Source organism: Hippopotamus amphibius, chromosome 1, assembly GCF_030028045.1.
Source record: "Hippopotamus amphibius kiboko isolate mHipAmp2 chromosome 1, mHipAmp2.hap2, whole genome shotgun sequence".
Lineage (NCBI taxonomy): Eukaryota > Metazoa > Chordata > Mammalia > Artiodactyla > Hippopotamidae > Hippopotamus > Hippopotamus amphibius.
In genome coordinates, this window is record NC_080186.1 from 129069586 (window position 1) to 129087159 (window position 17574).

Below are 17574 nucleotides of genomic sequence, written 5' to 3' on the forward strand. Positions count from 1 at the left end.
TGGGAAATTGAGGCTCAGAGAGGCTGCCATTTGCCCAAGTTCATCCAGGTCACTCGGGCACTGCATCCTGGGCTCAGCTCCTGGCATCGCTATGCCAGTTCTTTTGATTTAAGACTTAAGGCTCTCTAGTCTCTGAGTGGCTCAGGCCCTGGACGTGGGCTCACCTTTCTGATGGTTCCTCCTCAGCCCCTTCTTCTCCCCTCTTCCCTGCCCCTCTGTCCATCCTTAAATGCCAGAGACCCTTCTCCTTGCCGACTATACCCTCTGCCCTAGTCTGCCCCCCCTGCCCCGCCACAGCACTTCCAGGACCCTCCCCCTGCATGCCTTCTAGGAAGTGCTGCCTTCAGATGTGGCTGGCAGCCCCCCTACAGCCAGTCTAGAAAACAATTAAACAAAGTAACAAAAGGCCTAAAATATCCCTCCCCTTTCACCAGTAATTCCGGTTCTAGAAATTCAGTTTCTGGGGAAATAATCTGAAAGAAACAAAATGTTCTCTGCATGGAGATGTTCATCACAGGATTGCTTATAATAGCAAAAATAATGTTGAAACAAGGACAAAATACAACAACAGGGGACCATTTCAAGGCTCCTCATGCAACCCCTCCCTGCCAGGGAACTGCTGTGGGTACTAGCAACATACCCATTTTACAGATGAAGAAACAGAGGCATGGAGAGGTAACATGCCCAAGGCCAATCAGCTCCCAGGCAATCTGACTCTACCAGGCTCAACCATTCGCAGGGCAGTGGTGGTTACTAGTCACCATCACCAGGTAGTTAGTTGTTGAATGTGGGCCAATGTGTCAGGCGTGTGGTGTGTCTCTGGTGGGGTAGGAGAGGATATATTTTGAGATGTAGTAGGCTTGCTGTGGGCTCTCACCCTGGCTTGTTCCCCCACCATTTAGGCAGCAACTTGGAACAGAAACAGAAACAATGGTAAGAGAGTCCCAGGGCATTTGGCTTTCAGGAACCTGTGAGAGCATTTCCCTGCCACCCAGAGAGGAAGCTGGGGCAGGAGACTGAGAGGCAGCTGCTAGAGTGGCCCTGCCCCACTCCTTCCTTTGAGGTCAAAAGGCCCATTGGAGGTGACGTGGGGGTCACTGGAGTTTGAGCGTGGGCGTGTGAACGTACAGGGGCTTGTGTCCTACTTCTTGGGACAAGACGGGGAGCCTGCAGACATGGCAGTGAGGAGGCTTCATGGAGCTCTGTTCCCCAATTCTTCTGCTCCCACAGGGGATGCAAGAGGCCTTTAAAATCTCCCAGGCCCACAGTGAGTCCCAGCACCTGGCTGGGCTTTGGGACCTGCCTGCTGGGAGATTCCCGGTGGCCTGGGGGCCTGTTGCCGAGGCCGAGGTCCCCGGAGGACGTGGCCGTCCTCAGCAACCCAGGGCAGGCCTGGAGCAGCCAGCTGTGTCCCCTGGCTCCACGGGCACCGCGGATGAAAAGGAAGCTGGGGGGCCAGACAGCCTCTGTTACTTAGCTTACCCGGGAGGGAAGGAGGGGCAGTGGAGAGACTCTTGTATTGACTGGGTTCAACTTCCAAAGTCACCATATTTACAGTTGGAGTGCCTGAGATCCCCTGAGCTGGAAAACATACGTTTTCCCACCATCTGTGAAGTGGTGGCCTGTGGGCCTCCAGGGCAGGCATTAACGCCCTTGGTCCTTCCCCCAGCCCTGGGAGGGAGGGGCTGGGATGATCAGTCCTACTTTTCAGATGTGGACAAAGTTTTAGAAAAGAAGTACCTGCCCATGGGCCGGCTTCCCATCGACGGTGAATCTCTGGTCCCTCTCTCCTCTCAGTCCCTCTCTCCTCTCCCTGTCCTTCCTTTCCTCCCCCAATTCCAGGCTTCTTTGCCTAGAATGGCACCTCCAACCTCTGCCTGTCAGCTTAGAAAATTCCTGCTTGTCCTTCTGAGCCCTTCAAGGAAGTTTTGCTCGATTCCCGGGCCACCCCGGGGGCCCCCTTGGCCCCCACACCTGCCCGGTCCTAGCACTTCTGCCACGTGTTTGTACCCGGACAGCTCCGTTAGTTGCCCCCTACCAGCCCTCCCCCACACCCTGTGCAAGGGGCACTAAAGGACGAGAGAATGAATGAATCAGTAAGACTCAGCAGCCCCGACAATGGATACCTGCTTAGGAACTTCAAACCTGGATCCTCTTGTTGCCGTGATATTAGGACCACATCTGCTCACGGAAGGGAGTACAGAGCGTGGCTTCAGGGCTTGTGTAAGATGGCAACAGGAGTGGAGTTTCTCCCTGACTTTCAATTTTAATGTTTCATGTCAATGATGGTGTGTAATTTATAAATATTCTGTGTCTCCCAAGTCAGCGTGGAAAGGGAAAGTTCCCTGAATTCCCTGGGTGCTGGGGAATGCCCTGCTGCCCACCCAGAGCATCTGTCTCTGGGGGACAATGGTACCTGGCTTAGTCCGGGAATGAGCAAGACCTGAGTCTCACCCACCCACCTGTGAGTCCCAAAGCCTGTGGCCCTCCCTGCAAGCTGCAGCCTTCTGCACGATCAGATCTGCAGAAGCAGTACCACCTGCCACTTTTCGGAGCTGGGACAAACTCCCCCCACCCCCGACCTCCCTGCCCAGAGATGGGCAAGGAGGGCATGGTTCTCACTTCCTAGGGGAGCCTCAGGGGCTGTGGACACTCTAAAATACCCACAAGGTCTCAGTCACACCCCACCCCTGTCCCCTGGCACTGCCACACACAGCATCACCCTAAAACAGAGAGCTGTGTGACTCACTGCTGTTTCCTTAAGAGCAGCTGCTAGAAGCCTTAGCTCTCTTTGACATACGAGGAAACCGGGGCTCAGAGGGGGATGTGATCTTCTTAAAGGCCACACAGCCAGTCAGTGGCAGAGGCAGTGAGGAACCCAGGTCTCCTGTCCGCCAGGCTGGGGCTCTCTAGGAGCTCTGTGTGCACCCCTAACTGCCTGTGACCCCAGCACTCAAAGCTCAAGCTGCGACAAGGACATGTTTTCCTGAATTTGCCTCCACACTCAGAGCGATTCATTAGTATGAAAAACAGGCTCCTCCTCGCCCTTGCCAGAAGATTCTTGACACAAATACAGTTGGGGGTTTGGCATCATTTCTCTCTCTTGTTAAGCATTTATATATAATTAGTGTTGGGACGGTCCCCTGAGATGGATCCAAGCCCCCCGTTTTTAGAGGAGGGACACGAGGCTCAGGGTCAGGGTCCACACTGAGCGATTCAGTGGCACAGCTGAGACACAAGTTCCCAGAGTCTGCCCTGGACTTTTCAGCTGCTCCTTTACAGAGGGGCCATAGGAGGGAGGGAGGGAGGGAAGGAAGGAAGGAAGGGACTGAGGGAGAGGGGAAGGAAAGGAGAAATAAAGGGAAAAGAAAGGAAGAAAGAAAATCTACCACTTACAAGTATCTACCCTGTGTCGGGAGCTTTGCATAAACTGGTGCTGAGCCTCGTGTCGATCCTCACAGGGAGGTACTTTCATGCCCATTTTGCAGATGATCAAGCTGAGGGTCAGGGAGGGCAAGCCATCTGCCTGAAGTCATTGGACCAGCAAGTGCTGGGGCTGGAGTTGGCACCCTTTTCTTTCCCCTACACCAGGGGTTGGCAGATGGTAGCCTGTGGGCCAAGTCCAGCTCACCACCTATTTTATTGGCGTGATTGAAGAAACAGTGAATAGAAGAATAACATTTTGTGACTGGTGAAAATGATATGGAACTCCAATGTCGGTGCCCAGAAATAATGGAAGACAGTCACCCCTATTCGTTTACGTATCGTCTGGGGCTGCTTTCCGCCGCCCCAGCAGGACTGAGTAGTGGTCACAGAGAACACAGGAGCCGCAGAGCTAACTTATTTACTACCTGGCCCTTTGCAGATAGACTTGCTGAGCCCTGCCCTGCACCCTGCCATCTCCCAGGGGTCCGGAAGGTCTGCAGGGCCTCCCTGTGGCCGTGTAGGCTGTTCTCTGCACAAGGGCATCGGGGCTGAAATCCAGACCTCTTTCTGCTGGCCAAGCCGTGGGCCCTGGGGCTGGGTCCCTTGGAGGAAGGGCTTTTTCCTAACTTGCTTACTTAGAGTGTTTAGCTTTTCCTCACAGGTACGAAGCTGCTAGCAGCGGCCGAAGGCACGGTTCCCCCTCCCTCCCCGTCGCAGCCCCTGGGAAGGCAGCCTCCGTAGCAGTCGGGTCAGATCTGCGCCAGAAGGAGCCAGAAGGGAAGGTGGGGAAAGCGCAGGGGCAGGGGGCGGAGCAAAGCCAGAGGGAGGGAGGAAGGATGGCTGGGCACAGCTGGGGCCTCCAGCCTGCTTCAAAGGCACAGTCACCAGGGGGTAAAGGCGGGGTTCTCTACCTTTCAAGTGACTCCTGGGGGGCCACGATTTAGTCTCCTTGACTTTTGAGGCTGTAAAAGGCTTCCCACCTCTTTTCCCTCTGCTCTCCTTCCCCTGACTTCCTCTCCAGGGCTGGGAGGGGGTCTCATTCCCCAAACTCTCTGAAGAGACAGAAGATGAAAAGCGTTAATTCCTTGCTGCAGCTGGTCTGCTCTGCCCGTGGTTGTTAGAAGCGCGGGCCCCACAGGCCTGGGAACGGCCTTTCAGAGCTCACCCAGGCAGGAGGTCCGGACGTGGGCCACCTGGGGGACCAGGAGGCAGCCTCACACCTGCAGCTCCCCCACCCCCCAGGGCCTCCGTGAAGGAGAAATGGGACCGTGGACACGGAAGGGGGTGGGGGAAGGGAGGGAAAGAGAACACAAAACAGAATGGGAAAAGGAAAGGCAGGAACAAAAGACAGAACATAGAGAAAGAACCCGGACAACATCACGCTAAGTGAAACAGCCAGGCACAAAAGACCACAGATTATCTGAAATGTCCAGAACAGGCACATCTCCAGAGATAGAAAGTACATTAGTGGTTGTCTGGGGAAGGCAGGGATTGGGAGGTTGATAGCTAAAGGCTACAGGATTTCTTTGGGGGGATGAAAATGTCCTAAAATTGACTGTGGCAATGGCAACACAACTCTGTGAATACACTAAAACCCAGTGAATTGTACACTCGAAATGAGTGAATCATATAGTATGTGACGTATACCTCAATAAAACTGTTATATAAAAGATACAGAAAATGACAGGAAAGAGATAAAATGAGAAGAAAGAAAAAGAGAAAGGGATGGATGGCAAAGAAGGAAATCTCATGTCTGTTAAGTCTGTTAAAGCACCTGCCACATGCCAGGAACTGTGCTAAGTGCCTATATCCCTGACTCCATCTTATTCTCACAATTCTGCAAAGTAGGTCTGATAATTATCATAGTTTTATAGGTAAGGGAACTGCAGCTCAGATTGTCAATGACTTGTCTACCCAACCCCTAACTAGCGGGGGAATAGGGCTCAAACCTGGCTCCCTAACTTCCACACCAAGGCAGGAAGACACACCAGTAGCCTTGTGGCGTCACCACCAGGCACAGAAGGCAGAGGTGACAAAGCAGCAGCCAGTGGGATTCCAATATGAAGGGGGCAGCCAGGTCCCTTCGCCAAGGTTAGGGTGGGTGTTGGGATGGAGTGGGGGAGGGGAGGGAGACCAGCCGCTCTGGGCATCTCTTCAAAGAGTGCTCGGAAAGGCCCCTTAAGAAATAGTGGAATCAATGTGCCAAAAAGCTAGAACCCAAATGATACAAGAAAACAAGTTTGGGCTCTTGAAGAGGTAAATTATGCAAAACTTCCTTTCTGAGCAAGAAGTGTGTGTACATCCCTTAAGAAGTGTGTGTACATCCCTCACGTAACCTTTTTACTCCTAAGGGGATTGTAGCCTCTTCTGCCAGATCAGACCGGACTTGGAGCAGAAGAAAAAGCCAGCTCCCCCCTTCCTGGGCCCCCAACCTCTGGCCAAATGGGGACATGGCATGAACACGCAGTGGACCGCATCTAGGTTGTCCCAACTCTGGATTCCCACCCCATCTCTGGCATCCTTTCACCCTTCCTGGGGGATGGGGTGCAGGGGTGTGACCCTTTCCACCCCCAGACTCTATGATTCAGAGCGGCCGGTGGCGTCTGTCGTGAGGCCTGATGCTGACTCCACTGCTTAGAGGGAGGCCCTTGGCGACATCAAAGTTAGAGTGGGGAACCAGCAATTTCTGAACTGCCACTAGGCTCCTGGAACTTGGCATGTCAGGACTTGGTTCCCTGATCTCTAAAGTGAGAGTAGCATGAGTCACTTTTCACAGCTCTTGGGGACCTGGACGATATACTCACGCATTCATCCATTCATTCATTAAACAAATATTACCGGGCGTCCTGTGCCAGGCCCAGGGCTAGGTGTCAGGCAGGGAATACCATAGATGTGGGCCTGCCCTCAGGGAGCTTATGGTCTAGGGGAGCAGACAGAACAAGCAGGACACACCAACAGGGGTAAGAAGACTGTCTTGGGCTGAGAAGAGGGGGTGCGGGATGGGACAAGGCATGGCCTGGGGACAGGACCGAGGGGCCCAGAGGAAGAGTTAGGGCAGAGGAAAGTCGTGCAGGGTTGGTCAGGGTTAGAACTCTCCATCACACTCCAAGAACGTGAGAAGGGACAGAGCACAAGCCCATTCCCATCCAGGGGAAATGCTCTCTCGCTGGCTGCAGAAGGAAGGAGGGCCTGGCAGTGCTGACAAGAGGCCTGTGAGGGGAGAGAGCCGGCAGGAGGGGGGCACCTGTGGCTCCTTGCCTCCCTTTGCACCTCTTCTCCTTCTTGAGCTCTGAGTCCGATCTCCAGGCCCCAGGGAGGATGGCAGCTGTAGGCACAGGGGCTCTGCAGAGAGGAGGCAGTGCCCTGCCCTGAGAGAGACTGACGACACTCTGGGTGCTCCGGCATCTGTCTCCCTGCCTTGGGAGATTACGCAGGGCAAGTGAGTAAAAGGGGAAAGGATCCAAGAGCCCTGGGCGGGGGCCCGGAGTTACAGGGCCTACTCTCAGCCCCTTCCTAGCTTGCTCTGGGCCTCAGGTTGCTTGCTCCTTCAGCCTTAATTTCCCCATCTGCCATCCCTGGGACTAGCACAGAATCTGGGCGACATTCGAGTCCATTCAGCATTTCCATATGGAAAGAGCCTGGCTTTGGGGTCAGATGGGCTTGGGATGGAATCCTAGCTCTGCCACGGATGAGGCTGCGTGGCCCGATGTCAGCTACTTTGCTCCCGGAAGCCTGCTGCTGGCTGGGGGCCCACATTTTGACAACCACTGCCCTAGAAGAACATCCCTCTGGGAGGAAGGCCTCTGCTTGGCTCACTGCCTCACCCCAAACAGTGCTGGTGTGTAGTAAGTTCTTGGTGAGTGCTTATAAATGAATGAACTCTGAGTGGTTTGCTCTGGTGGGTGCAGAAGGGGCTGAAGGGTGGGTGTGGGCCTGGGGATGGTGACAAGAGGTGGTCAGGTGGTCAGGGACGAAGTCACGAAGCACCTCTGAGGCTAAGCCAGGGACCTGGGACTTGTGGTGGCTGAACGTGTAGCCCCCAGAGGTCTGCATCCTCATCGCTCGAACCTGAGAAAGTTACCTTACATGTCGGAAAGGACTTTGCAGATGAGATTAAGTTAAGGACTTTGGGATGGGGAGGTTATCTGGGATTATCCCAGTGGGCCCTACATGTAATCGCATGCCCTTGTTAAAAGAAGGGGGCAGAGGGGGACTTGGCTTCAGAAGAGGGGAAGGAGATGTGACCATGCAGGCAAGAGGTCAGAGTGATGTGAGGAAGGGGCCCCAAGCCAAGAAGCGCGGGGGGCCCCCAGAAGCCAGAAAAGGCAAGGGAACGGATTCTCCTCTGAAGCCTCCAGGAGGAACCAGCCCTACCACCATCTTGATCTCAGTCTCTTGATCTCCCACACTGTAAGAAAAGAAATCTGTGTTGTTTCCAGTTCCCAAGTTCACCATCATCTGTGGCAGCAGCCCTACTTAGGAAACTAACGCAGGCCTGAATCCAGTAGAAGCAGTGGAGGTCACTGAGCAGGGTCAGTGGAGCAGTGGGGACTTGGGATCGGAGATGGGGAGAGGTGATGAGGGGTGGGGGGGGAGGCGGCCGATTGGGGTCAGGAAGGGGAAGACAGAGCATCCTTCTGGGGAGGTGGCTGCTGGTTGGCCTCAGGGAAGGGAGGACCAGCCAGCTCAGCCACTCTCTCCTGGAGTCTCCCCTTGGCTGACTGCACTGCCACCACCACCCTCCCCCCGCCCCCCGACCTCCACCACCACCAACCAAGGTCAGACACCTAGCTCCTTGGCAGTGATAAGGGCTCTCTGTCAGGTCCATGCTGGGTTTTGTCCCCAGATGGGGAGCAGGAAGGACACACTATCGGTCGTGAGGGAAGCTGGCAGCCAACCTTACGGAGGGCCACACGAGTCCCCAGTCGCCCTGGCAGCCTCTGTTGGAAAATCAACCTCTGGCTGTTGCTGGCTTCCTGGGCCACCATCCCCCAACCATAGTATGAGGCCCTCCAACTGGTTCCCCATCCTCCTCTGCCGGAGCCCTTTGCTCCGAGGCTGCTGTGTGTGACCCAGGCAGGCACGGCCTCTCACTGGCCTTGGTGGCCAGGGTGGCTGTGACGATCAGAAGAGGAGGTGGACACTCATTGCCCGCAGGGTGCCCGGCACCCAGAAGACAGTCAGTAATGGGGCTGCTATTTCTGTGTTTGCTCAGACCTTGGCTTTGGCTGCATCACTAGCTTGTGTCCCTTGAGCAATTTTACTTAACTTCTCTGAGCCTCAGTTTCCCCATCTGTAACGTGGAAACTAAACAAGCATCTATGGCACAGGGTTGTGTGGAGAATGAAAGGAGGCCCCGGGGTCTAAAGGATCCAGCAGCACCCTGGAAGGAACAGGGCTTTCCCATCGGCATTTAAGGCTCAGCTCAGAGGTCTGCTTCTGGGGACGGGCTCTCTGGGCCACGTACCGCCTCCTTTGGCTGCCCTGTGCCTTGGCACGTGCTACACTCAACCATGGCCAGTCTGTTCATCAACTAGACAGGTGGTGAAGATGGTGGCATAAGGTGGGGGACTGGCTTTATCTCCCTTTGCACCCTAGCACCTGGTCCAGGGGGGATAAGATGCCATCACAGAAAGCTTGAGACATAGAAACGGCCTCAAACATAAAGCTGGCACCTAGTGGCTGTTCAGTGAGGGCTGGCCACTGCTGGTGCTTGTTGGATGTCTCTGCAAGGATCAGGGGTAAAGGCAGCCTATAAACCCGGGTCCCACAGGTAAGAGCAGTAGGAAGCGGGATGACAACCAGACTGAACCACGTCAACAGCCTTCTCTAGAGTCCACACCCTGTACTTTGTCCTTTGTTTTGTGAGCTAAATTAGTGTTGTACCAGAGGCTGCTTGCTGAAAGAGGCGGTGTGCAAGGAAAGGTCATCTTATCTATCAGGGCCAGACGTGGAAGCCTCCCGATCTGCGTTTTGGAGAAACGCCTTTGGGGGGCTTGGGGGATGGATTTGAGAGGGAGAATCTGGAAGCTGGGAGGCCTGGAGGAGGCTGGCTGCAGGAGCAATGACGCTAGCTCCAGAAGGATAGCAGTGGACCAGTGGAGGGCCTGGGACCCGAGTCTATGGGGGGACTCTCCACACCTGGCTGCTGCAAGGACCAGAGGGACTCAAGGCCGAGGGGTCCAGTTGGGCAGCTTCACCCCCACGATGCTCCACAGGGACCAGCACCCAGAGGATGTGAGTGTGCAGTGTCCATCCAAGCTCTCCTCGAGTCTGCTGCTCAAAGCTTGAGAGTGGACAAGTATCCCACCAGGGGTCATAGAGCCCGTTCGCACCCCTTAGCTCATGTGTGCTTCAGGTGACTCTGGGAGGTGAGCAGGGCAGGCTGCTTGAGGACAGACCCACACTCTACCAGATGAAGAAACTGAGGCTTAAGAGGGGCAGGGACTCGCTCAAGCCACAGAGCTGAGACCAAGGCTGTGCGGTTGACTTTCCATACCTGTCCATCAAAACAGATGCCAAAATATCATTTCTACGTCCCTGACACTCAGCACAGTTTCTGGCATGTGATGGGGAGCTGACGAATGTTTGTGAATGAATGAATGAATGGTTAGATGGATGGATGGATGGATCAGTCACACAGACCAGCATTCTGGGGGTAAAGTCATGGTCTGTGGGAAGAGAAACGAGAGTGACTTTTATTGAGCACTTGTATGTGTCAGGTGTTCTACCAGCATCCTTTCATTTACTCCTCTCAACAGCTAGATAGAGCTTGCTCAGACCTGTAAACCTCTCCAAGTGGGAGCTTCCTTGGGCCACTCTAGTCTTTGGTGAGGGTCCCCTTAATAAGTTGTATGGACTTTGTCACCAGTGAATTGATCTCAGTCTCATTCTGATCCTGTTTACCTTTTCAGCCTGGTACCTCTCAGGGGTGGAGTCCTGGGGCATCCTCTCCCTAGTATCTCCTGCATCCCAGACATCCAAAGGTCTCCAAGACTATTTTTTAAAGACTATTTTTTAATAGCCTCCTAGATTTCGCTCTATTCTCTTCTCTTTCATGGACCAGTGCCACATCCCCCTTCACTGATGTCTCCACCTCACTCTTCTGGTCCATGTCTTAGGGGACAGCCAGAGCCCTCTTTCCAAAGCACAGAGATGCCTGAGTTATCCCCATCCTTGTTCTAATCCATCTTCCATCTTTCCCTAAGACCTACAGTACAATGTCCAAGCCTGGTTTTCAAGTCTCTGCCTTTCCAATTCGGCCAGTCCTCTTTCTCCTCCCACTTGAGCACCCCCAAAGTAAGAGCTGTTGCATAACAGGTGCTCAATGGGTGGTAGGCTGAGTAGGGTCTCTAATTTAACCCCCAGGTGGCAGCATTAGTACATGGCCATTTGAGGGCTGTCCTGGGGGATTCAGGTGAACACTCATGACCACTAAGTGGCAGAGTTGGGCCTCAAACCCAGGACTCCTGATTGCAAGGACAAGGTAGCCAGAGAAAGGCCCACCAGTTCTGAGTCAGGGTGGCTCTATCCAGATCCCAGCTGTGTGGCCCTGGCCAAGTTCTCTGAAATTTGACTTGCTACTTTTGAGACAGAGGTCAAAAGTTCTACCTCGGGGTGCTTGGGAGGATGGAACAACGTGAGGTTTGCAAAGTGCTCATGAAGAATTCCCAGCACATAACACCCCAAACAGCATCTCGTGAACAGCTGTTACCATGAGTGGGACCCCCACCCCGTGCCCTGTCCTGCACACAAACTCCCAGGGCAGTTACCTGTCTGTGGCTCCCTGGGGAGCTGTGACCTCTGTCCCACTCCACACCTGGAGCCTCAGGGGCCTCTCTTCCTGCCACGTGGGTTCTCGGCTTGGATTCCTCATCAGCTGAGAGCTGTTGGACCTCAGGGAAGTTCTGTGGATGTTGTGGCTGGCAGGGCTGCAGCGGAAGAGCTGCTGGTACGCCGTGCGGAAGTCTCTGTTCAGTGCGGCGTACAGGATGGGGTTCAGGGCGGAGTTGGCATAGCCCAGCCACAGAACCACGGCTTCGAAGGTCTCATTGACGGCGTCATCCCCTCTCAGCCCACGGTAAACAAACACGGTGAAGTAGGGGAACCAGCAGATGATGAAGGCCCCCATCACGGCGGCCAGCGTCACCGTGGCTTTGTGTTCCCTGATGGTGGCTGCCCTCCACGAGCCAATGTTGTGGATCCTCTTGGCCTGACCCCAGGCGATCTTGAAGATGCGGTAGTAGGTGATGCACATGACAAGCAGAGGCAGGTAGAAGGTGACCAGCCCATCCACCAGGCCATACACCAAGTTGACCTGGACTTTGCACTTTGGGATGGTGTGATCGGCACTGCTGGTCACATTCCTGCTGTTCCATCCCAGGTGGATAGACAGGAAGGATAGGGTGATGGAGATGACCCAAATTAATACCAGGGAGATGGTGACCCGGGCAGGGGTGACCAGCACGGGATAGCGCAGGGGGTCGGTGACGGCGCAGTACCGGTCGAGGCTGATCATGAAGAGGTTGAGGATGGAGGCCGTGCACAGCATGACATCCAGGCTGGTGTATATATTGCAGAAGACCTTGCCGAAGTTCCACCTGCAGGACAGCTGGTAGAAGGCTGAGAAGGGCAGCACCAGGAGGCCAAGGAGCAGGTCAGTGATGGCCAAGGACATGATAAAGCAGTTGGTCAGACTGCGGAGCCGGCGGTTCAAGCCCACTGCCAGGCAGACGACCACGTTGCCGGCGATGGTGATGAGGATGAGGAGGGTGAGGACCACACTGACAGTGATCTTGAACGCCACAGGGTCCAGACAAGAGGAAGAGGTGGTGCCGTTGGACGCCATCCTGGGACCCTGTGGCTCCTTCCCCTGCCCCCGGCCCCTGGTTGCTTCTCTTCCAGCTCCCCAGTGGGTCAACTATGTCAACCACTGGGGTCCAGGCTGCGCAACAGAACCAAGAGAAGCGTCCAAATGTGGGGAGGCTGCAATGATTGACCCAGTGCTGTTTTTCTAGAAATAAGTAAAGCTGTCTCCTAGGTGGTGTCAAGCATGAGTATGAAGGAGGATGAAGGAAAGCTAGTCCTTGAAGCGAGGTTCCTCGTTCAAACCCCAGTACTCAAATCGCCCCCTGGAGAGCTGGCTTCCTCCCGGGGCAGAACAGATCTCCGCTGTCCAGGTGTTGCATAGAGACTGAGGCACTGGGGCATGAGTCTGGAGGTGGCTTTGGTTTTATCTGGGAGGCATCACGGGGAGACATGGCTGCAGCCTTCTCCGTAGCAGGATGCTGCGCCCATCCACGTGACGGGTCAAGCACGGCTGCCTCTCCCTCTGGGGTCCACTGGAGAGCAGGAGATAGAAATGCAAAGAGTGAGCGTTGAGCATGTTGAAACCAGACCGTGAGTGGGACCCGATTCAAGACGAACCCTCCTAGACCTTGATCTCCCTTTGAGACACCAGGAGGCATGGGGCCAGTCCGACGCCTCTCCTTATAAGGGACCCGAGCAATCAGGATACATAGTGGGAGGAGGAAGGGAGACAGGATACAACGGGCCGAACCACCAAGTCATCATGTGAGCTACAGTTGGAGGGGCGAGGGTTGTCCATACTAGAGAAAGAAAGATCTAGACACAGACTCTAAGCTCCATGAAAACAGGGGCTGTATCTGCTTGTTCACTGCTGGTTCCCAGTGCCTGGCCCCACTGGGAGGCATTAAGCCTGTGATGAATAAATGACAAAATGAATGAAAAAAATAAGCAAATGTAATACATTTACTCTGATAAGGTGCTGAGAACAGTGTTCCACACTCCCGTTTTGCAAAATGTCACCATACTCTAAACGAGGAGCCAACAAATTTTTTCAGGAAAGGGCCAGGGAGTGAATATTTTCTGCTTTGCATCCTGCAAGGTTCCTGCTGCAATTACTCAACTCTGTTTAATGTGAAAGCACCTCCACAGACAATGTGCAGAAGAGTGATCGTGGCTGTGCTTTAAGAAGACTTTACTACGGATACTGAAACTTGAGGTTCACGTCATTTTCACGCGTTGCAGAATATTCTCGTTCTTTTGATTTTGTTTGTCACACTCTTTAAAACAATTTCCAAGCTAAAAAATGCAAATGCTATTCTTAGATCACGGTCTGCACAAAAGCAGGGAGAGGACCAGACCTAGCCTGCTGTGGTAGCCTGCCAACTGCAGCCCCACTCCATAGCCGCTCTAAGCATCTCTCTAAATCTCACTTTTCAGGTCGCTTTCTATGCTGACTTTCTATTGGTTGTGTAACAGTCCACGGGGTGGCTGGCTGTGGTTTATTTATCATCACTCTATCAGAGGTATTTCGGTGGTTTCTAGTTCCTTCTTTCCTCTCTCCTACCCTCCCTCCCTCCTTCCTTCCTACCTCCTGTCTCACAGCAAACATCACTTCAACAGAATGGCGGCTCAGGCAATGCTTCTTGGTTAAATCTCAGGTTAAATTCCCTCCTAGTGGTGATATTCTATGCTTCCAATTGATGCAAAACAAGCTAAGGCCCTGTTTGATTTCTGGACCCTTGCTCTCAATGTGATCCTGGTTTTCCAGAGAGCAGCCAGGAGGCACTCTCCTGGCATCTGGGAGTGTGCAGAAAATCAAGGTGACAGTGGAACCCCTCTCAGAAACAAGCTCATTGCCATCTGACATAAATTAAGCCTCTCCCAGGCTCTTGCCTGAGGCGGTTTTGCAACCTGAATACGAGAGGCATCATTTAATCATAACCACTGTGTTGGTGCAGGGATCACGGCTCCTGGTCACCTTCTGCCACTCCAGCTGGCTCAGCCACCTAGCCTAGCAGGCTGGGCCTCAGGGTATTATTTTTAGAAGATCTTTTCATTACATAAATAGCCCAAACAGTATGGCTCTTACTGCCACATTTAATTAACTTTGGAGGGGGTAGCAGCAAGAGTGTTTTGGTGGTTTTTCTTTTCTTTTTTCTTTCTTTTTTTTTTTTTGAGAATCCCTATTTCTGATCAAAATTTTCTCTGAATAGCCAGGTTTAGGTATTTTGAACTGACATTTTAGTTAACGTTTGGAGGTTTTCAAATCTGAATAAACCAGCCTCTCAAATAATTAAAAATTATTTCTTCTCTCTTCTCCCTCCCTCCTTCCCTTCCTTCCTTCTGTCTCCTCCCTCTCCCTATTCTTTTCAGCAAATATTTCTTTCAGAAGCTACAATGCGCCAAATGCTGTCCCAGCGTTGGGGGCACAGTGATGAACAGGACAGCTGTGGTTCCTTTTTCCTCGGCGTTTCAAAGAAGAACCACCCCTGTCGTGTTTCTGTTTTACAGCCAGAGTCCCAGAAGTTTCCAGTGACCTTTGTGAAGGCAGGAGCTTTCGCGTGGAGATTTGCAGGTAGAATGATAGCCCGAGGGGGTCACGGTCCCCCGAGCTTACTGTCATCAGCATCACCATCATTGTCACCATCACAGCTAATACAAAAGACACTTTCTTGAACTTTCTGTTTAAACCTTAAAAGCGATAACATGCTTATTGCAGTAAACCAAGCGTTCTGAGGTATACAGGAAGGGCCAACTATATTGGCCATTGCATACCCAAGCCCTCAGGCCAGGGAGGTGACTGTTGCTGACCATTTGGAGCCACGGGGACCATCCATTCTTCCTCTGAGTCTCTGCGTGTACCAGACACATGCAGGACACTGTTCTATACACACTGTATATAATTCCTATTATATAACGGACACCCCTTTCGATCACTTAGACCTAACTCATTCTTTGGGGAACTGAGGCTGTGGCAATGCAACCACCATCATGAGAAAAGCCGTGAAGAAGGCGTCCTGTGTCAGCAGGTTTGCAAGTGGCAAACAGCTGAAGGCAACCTGTGTGTCTATCAGCGGGGGAATGGTCCAACCAAGGGTGGCACGTCTGTACCGTATGAGGGTCCTGGGCAAGGTGACATCGTGCATGTTAAGTGAAATATCTTCTCATCCTCACAATGACCCCGAGTGAGGGGAATCACACTCTCCCTGCTAAACAGCTGAGGAGAACGAGGCTTGGAGAGCTCAGGTGATGTCACACCCTTAGTGAGTGGCCGGAGAGCCTAGATTCAGAGTCAAGTGCGGTGTTCTTGCACCACACTTCAACTTGTCCTCCTCAGTGGATCTCACCAATCAGCCCTGTGACTGTCCCCCTAACTCTGCCATTCAGGCAACCAGGCCTTCGCCCAAATGCAGTGCGTCTTTTCCCTCCTGCCTTTGCCGTCTCCTTCAGCTGGAGTCCCGTTCTTCCCCGTCTTCAGTCAACTACTCCCTTTTCAAGGCCTGGCTCAAACACAGGTTTCCTCCACATCTGAAAGGAGAGCATTCTTTTGAAACCTTTTGAAAGCTGAAATGGTGTAAAGCGAGGAAGTTATCTTAGGACACATCTAGCTAACGGATGCACAAAATAAATTGAGATAAAGCACAGATGCTCAGACACAGTTCACAGCTATGCGGCTTGAAGTTGAGATGCTGAATGTGGTTCCCAGGGAAGGAACTTTGTGGGGCCACCTTACGGTTGGGGTGCAAGCTGCCTCTATACCGGCTCACCGCAAGACAAACCTGAATGCTACTTTTGCTTTTCACCTTCTTTTCGTAAAAGCGAAAATCCTCCTTGGATTTCTTTCAGTTAGCAAAAAACAGGTACTAATGTAGGTCTTTCATAAAAGAGAAGTGGGGTAAAGCAAATTTCCAAAAAGCAGGGGATGCCTGTGGCTCCGTCTCCCTGAAACCTGTGGGCAGGGGTACCTTCTCTGGCACTTTGTACTGAGTTACACTGTTGGCACCTTGTGTTGTTCACATGGCTCTGTGTCTGTCACAAGCAGGGCCTGGAGCTGGATCACCTCTTTCTGCCTTCCATCCACCTATCCATCTGTCCTTCTATCCATCCTATCCATCCACCCATCCAGCAAACATTTCTTGTTGCCTAAGGGAGAGCTCCAGGGTACACAGAGTGAGTGTATACGTGCGTGTGTGAAAATGATATGGAATTCATTAAACCAGCTTTAGCCACTTCCTCTCCCCATTCTGGCTGGCTGACCACAGATGTCGCAGTTGTATATGTCACACTGCTTCCTCTTACATCGTCTCATCTTTGCATTAAGAGCCTCTGAAAAGGCACTTTCTGGAGAAGTTGCCCATGGGTTGCTGTGTCCCTCAGTGCCCCCTGGGGAGCCGTCTGACCTTCACCTACAGTCATCGCCTAGCAAATGCAGCCATAGCAAAAAGCAGGGCCCCACTCAGTCTGACTCATCACATCAAGTGCCTCTGGGAAGCCACAGTGGCCAATTAGCCCTGAAGAACAGCCACAGCTGAGTGTGTTAAATGCACTCAATGTGCTCACAGGTGTGTATTAAACCCACTGTGCTGGGCTCTGCCTGGGGAAGTCTGCTTTGATCACTTTCCATTACCAGCCTTGGTTGTCTCTAAGTATAGACAGATCTTTAACGTGACATTCAAGGTTCTTCGTGACCTGGTTCTGTCTTCTCTTTTTAGCCTTAGCTCCTGCTGCCGAGTGCCATTTAGCTGGACAACACTTTGAGAAACAGCTCTAGTGACATTTAATCCTCCTGGTTTTGAAAGTCCTAGGCCCATTCTGACTCTGTGCCTTTGCACATGTTATTCTCACTGCCCGGGATGCCCTCCCTCCCTTCCATGCCTGGGGGGCTCTCACTCTTTCTTCAAGACCTGGCTTCCTCTGTCACCTCCTCCAGGAAGTCTTCCAGAGGTACTTCCTCCACCCCCTCTCACTTCTACCCACCTCTGGCAGAGGCTTGTGATTTCTGGGGTGCACAGGAAGGAGGGGTTCTTTAACCTCACGGGGTAGAATTCTGAGTTTCCAGGACCCTAGGAAAATTCTCTTCTGAGTGTGGTCCTTGGTGATTCTCCATCAGGCTGTGTCTCCCTAGGAATGAGTTGTGGTGGGTGGAATCTGGAATACCATCACCCTCCTCAATCTTCCTCTGTGGCAGCAAAGAAAATGGGGGCTTGAAGGGTTGAAGGTCACCCCACCAGCAGAGGTACAGCCCAAAGGCCAGCCGGGTCTGCCTGATGCCCCAACTCCCCTCTCACTGCTCGTCACCCACAAAATCCCAGAAGAGATGCCACTGGTGGTATGTTCTGT

The 17574-nt window shown here is 52.9% G+C and overlaps 1 protein-coding gene across 2 annotated transcripts in view; it reads right to left on the reverse strand.

Moving 5' to 3' along the window:
• Nucleotides 1–17574, reverse strand: part of HRH2 (histamine receptor H2) — a 49733-nt gene that overhangs the window by 14472 nt on the left and 17687 nt on the right. For both annotated transcript variants that reach the window (XM_057728796.1, XM_057728806.1), the window contains exon 2: nt 11199–12767. In XM_057728796.1, coding sequence (XP_057584779.1) covers nt 11199–12274 — 1076 coding nt within the window. In that variant the 5' untranslated portion in view covers nt 12275–12767. The remainder of the gene's footprint in view (nt 1–11198; nt 12768–17574) is intronic.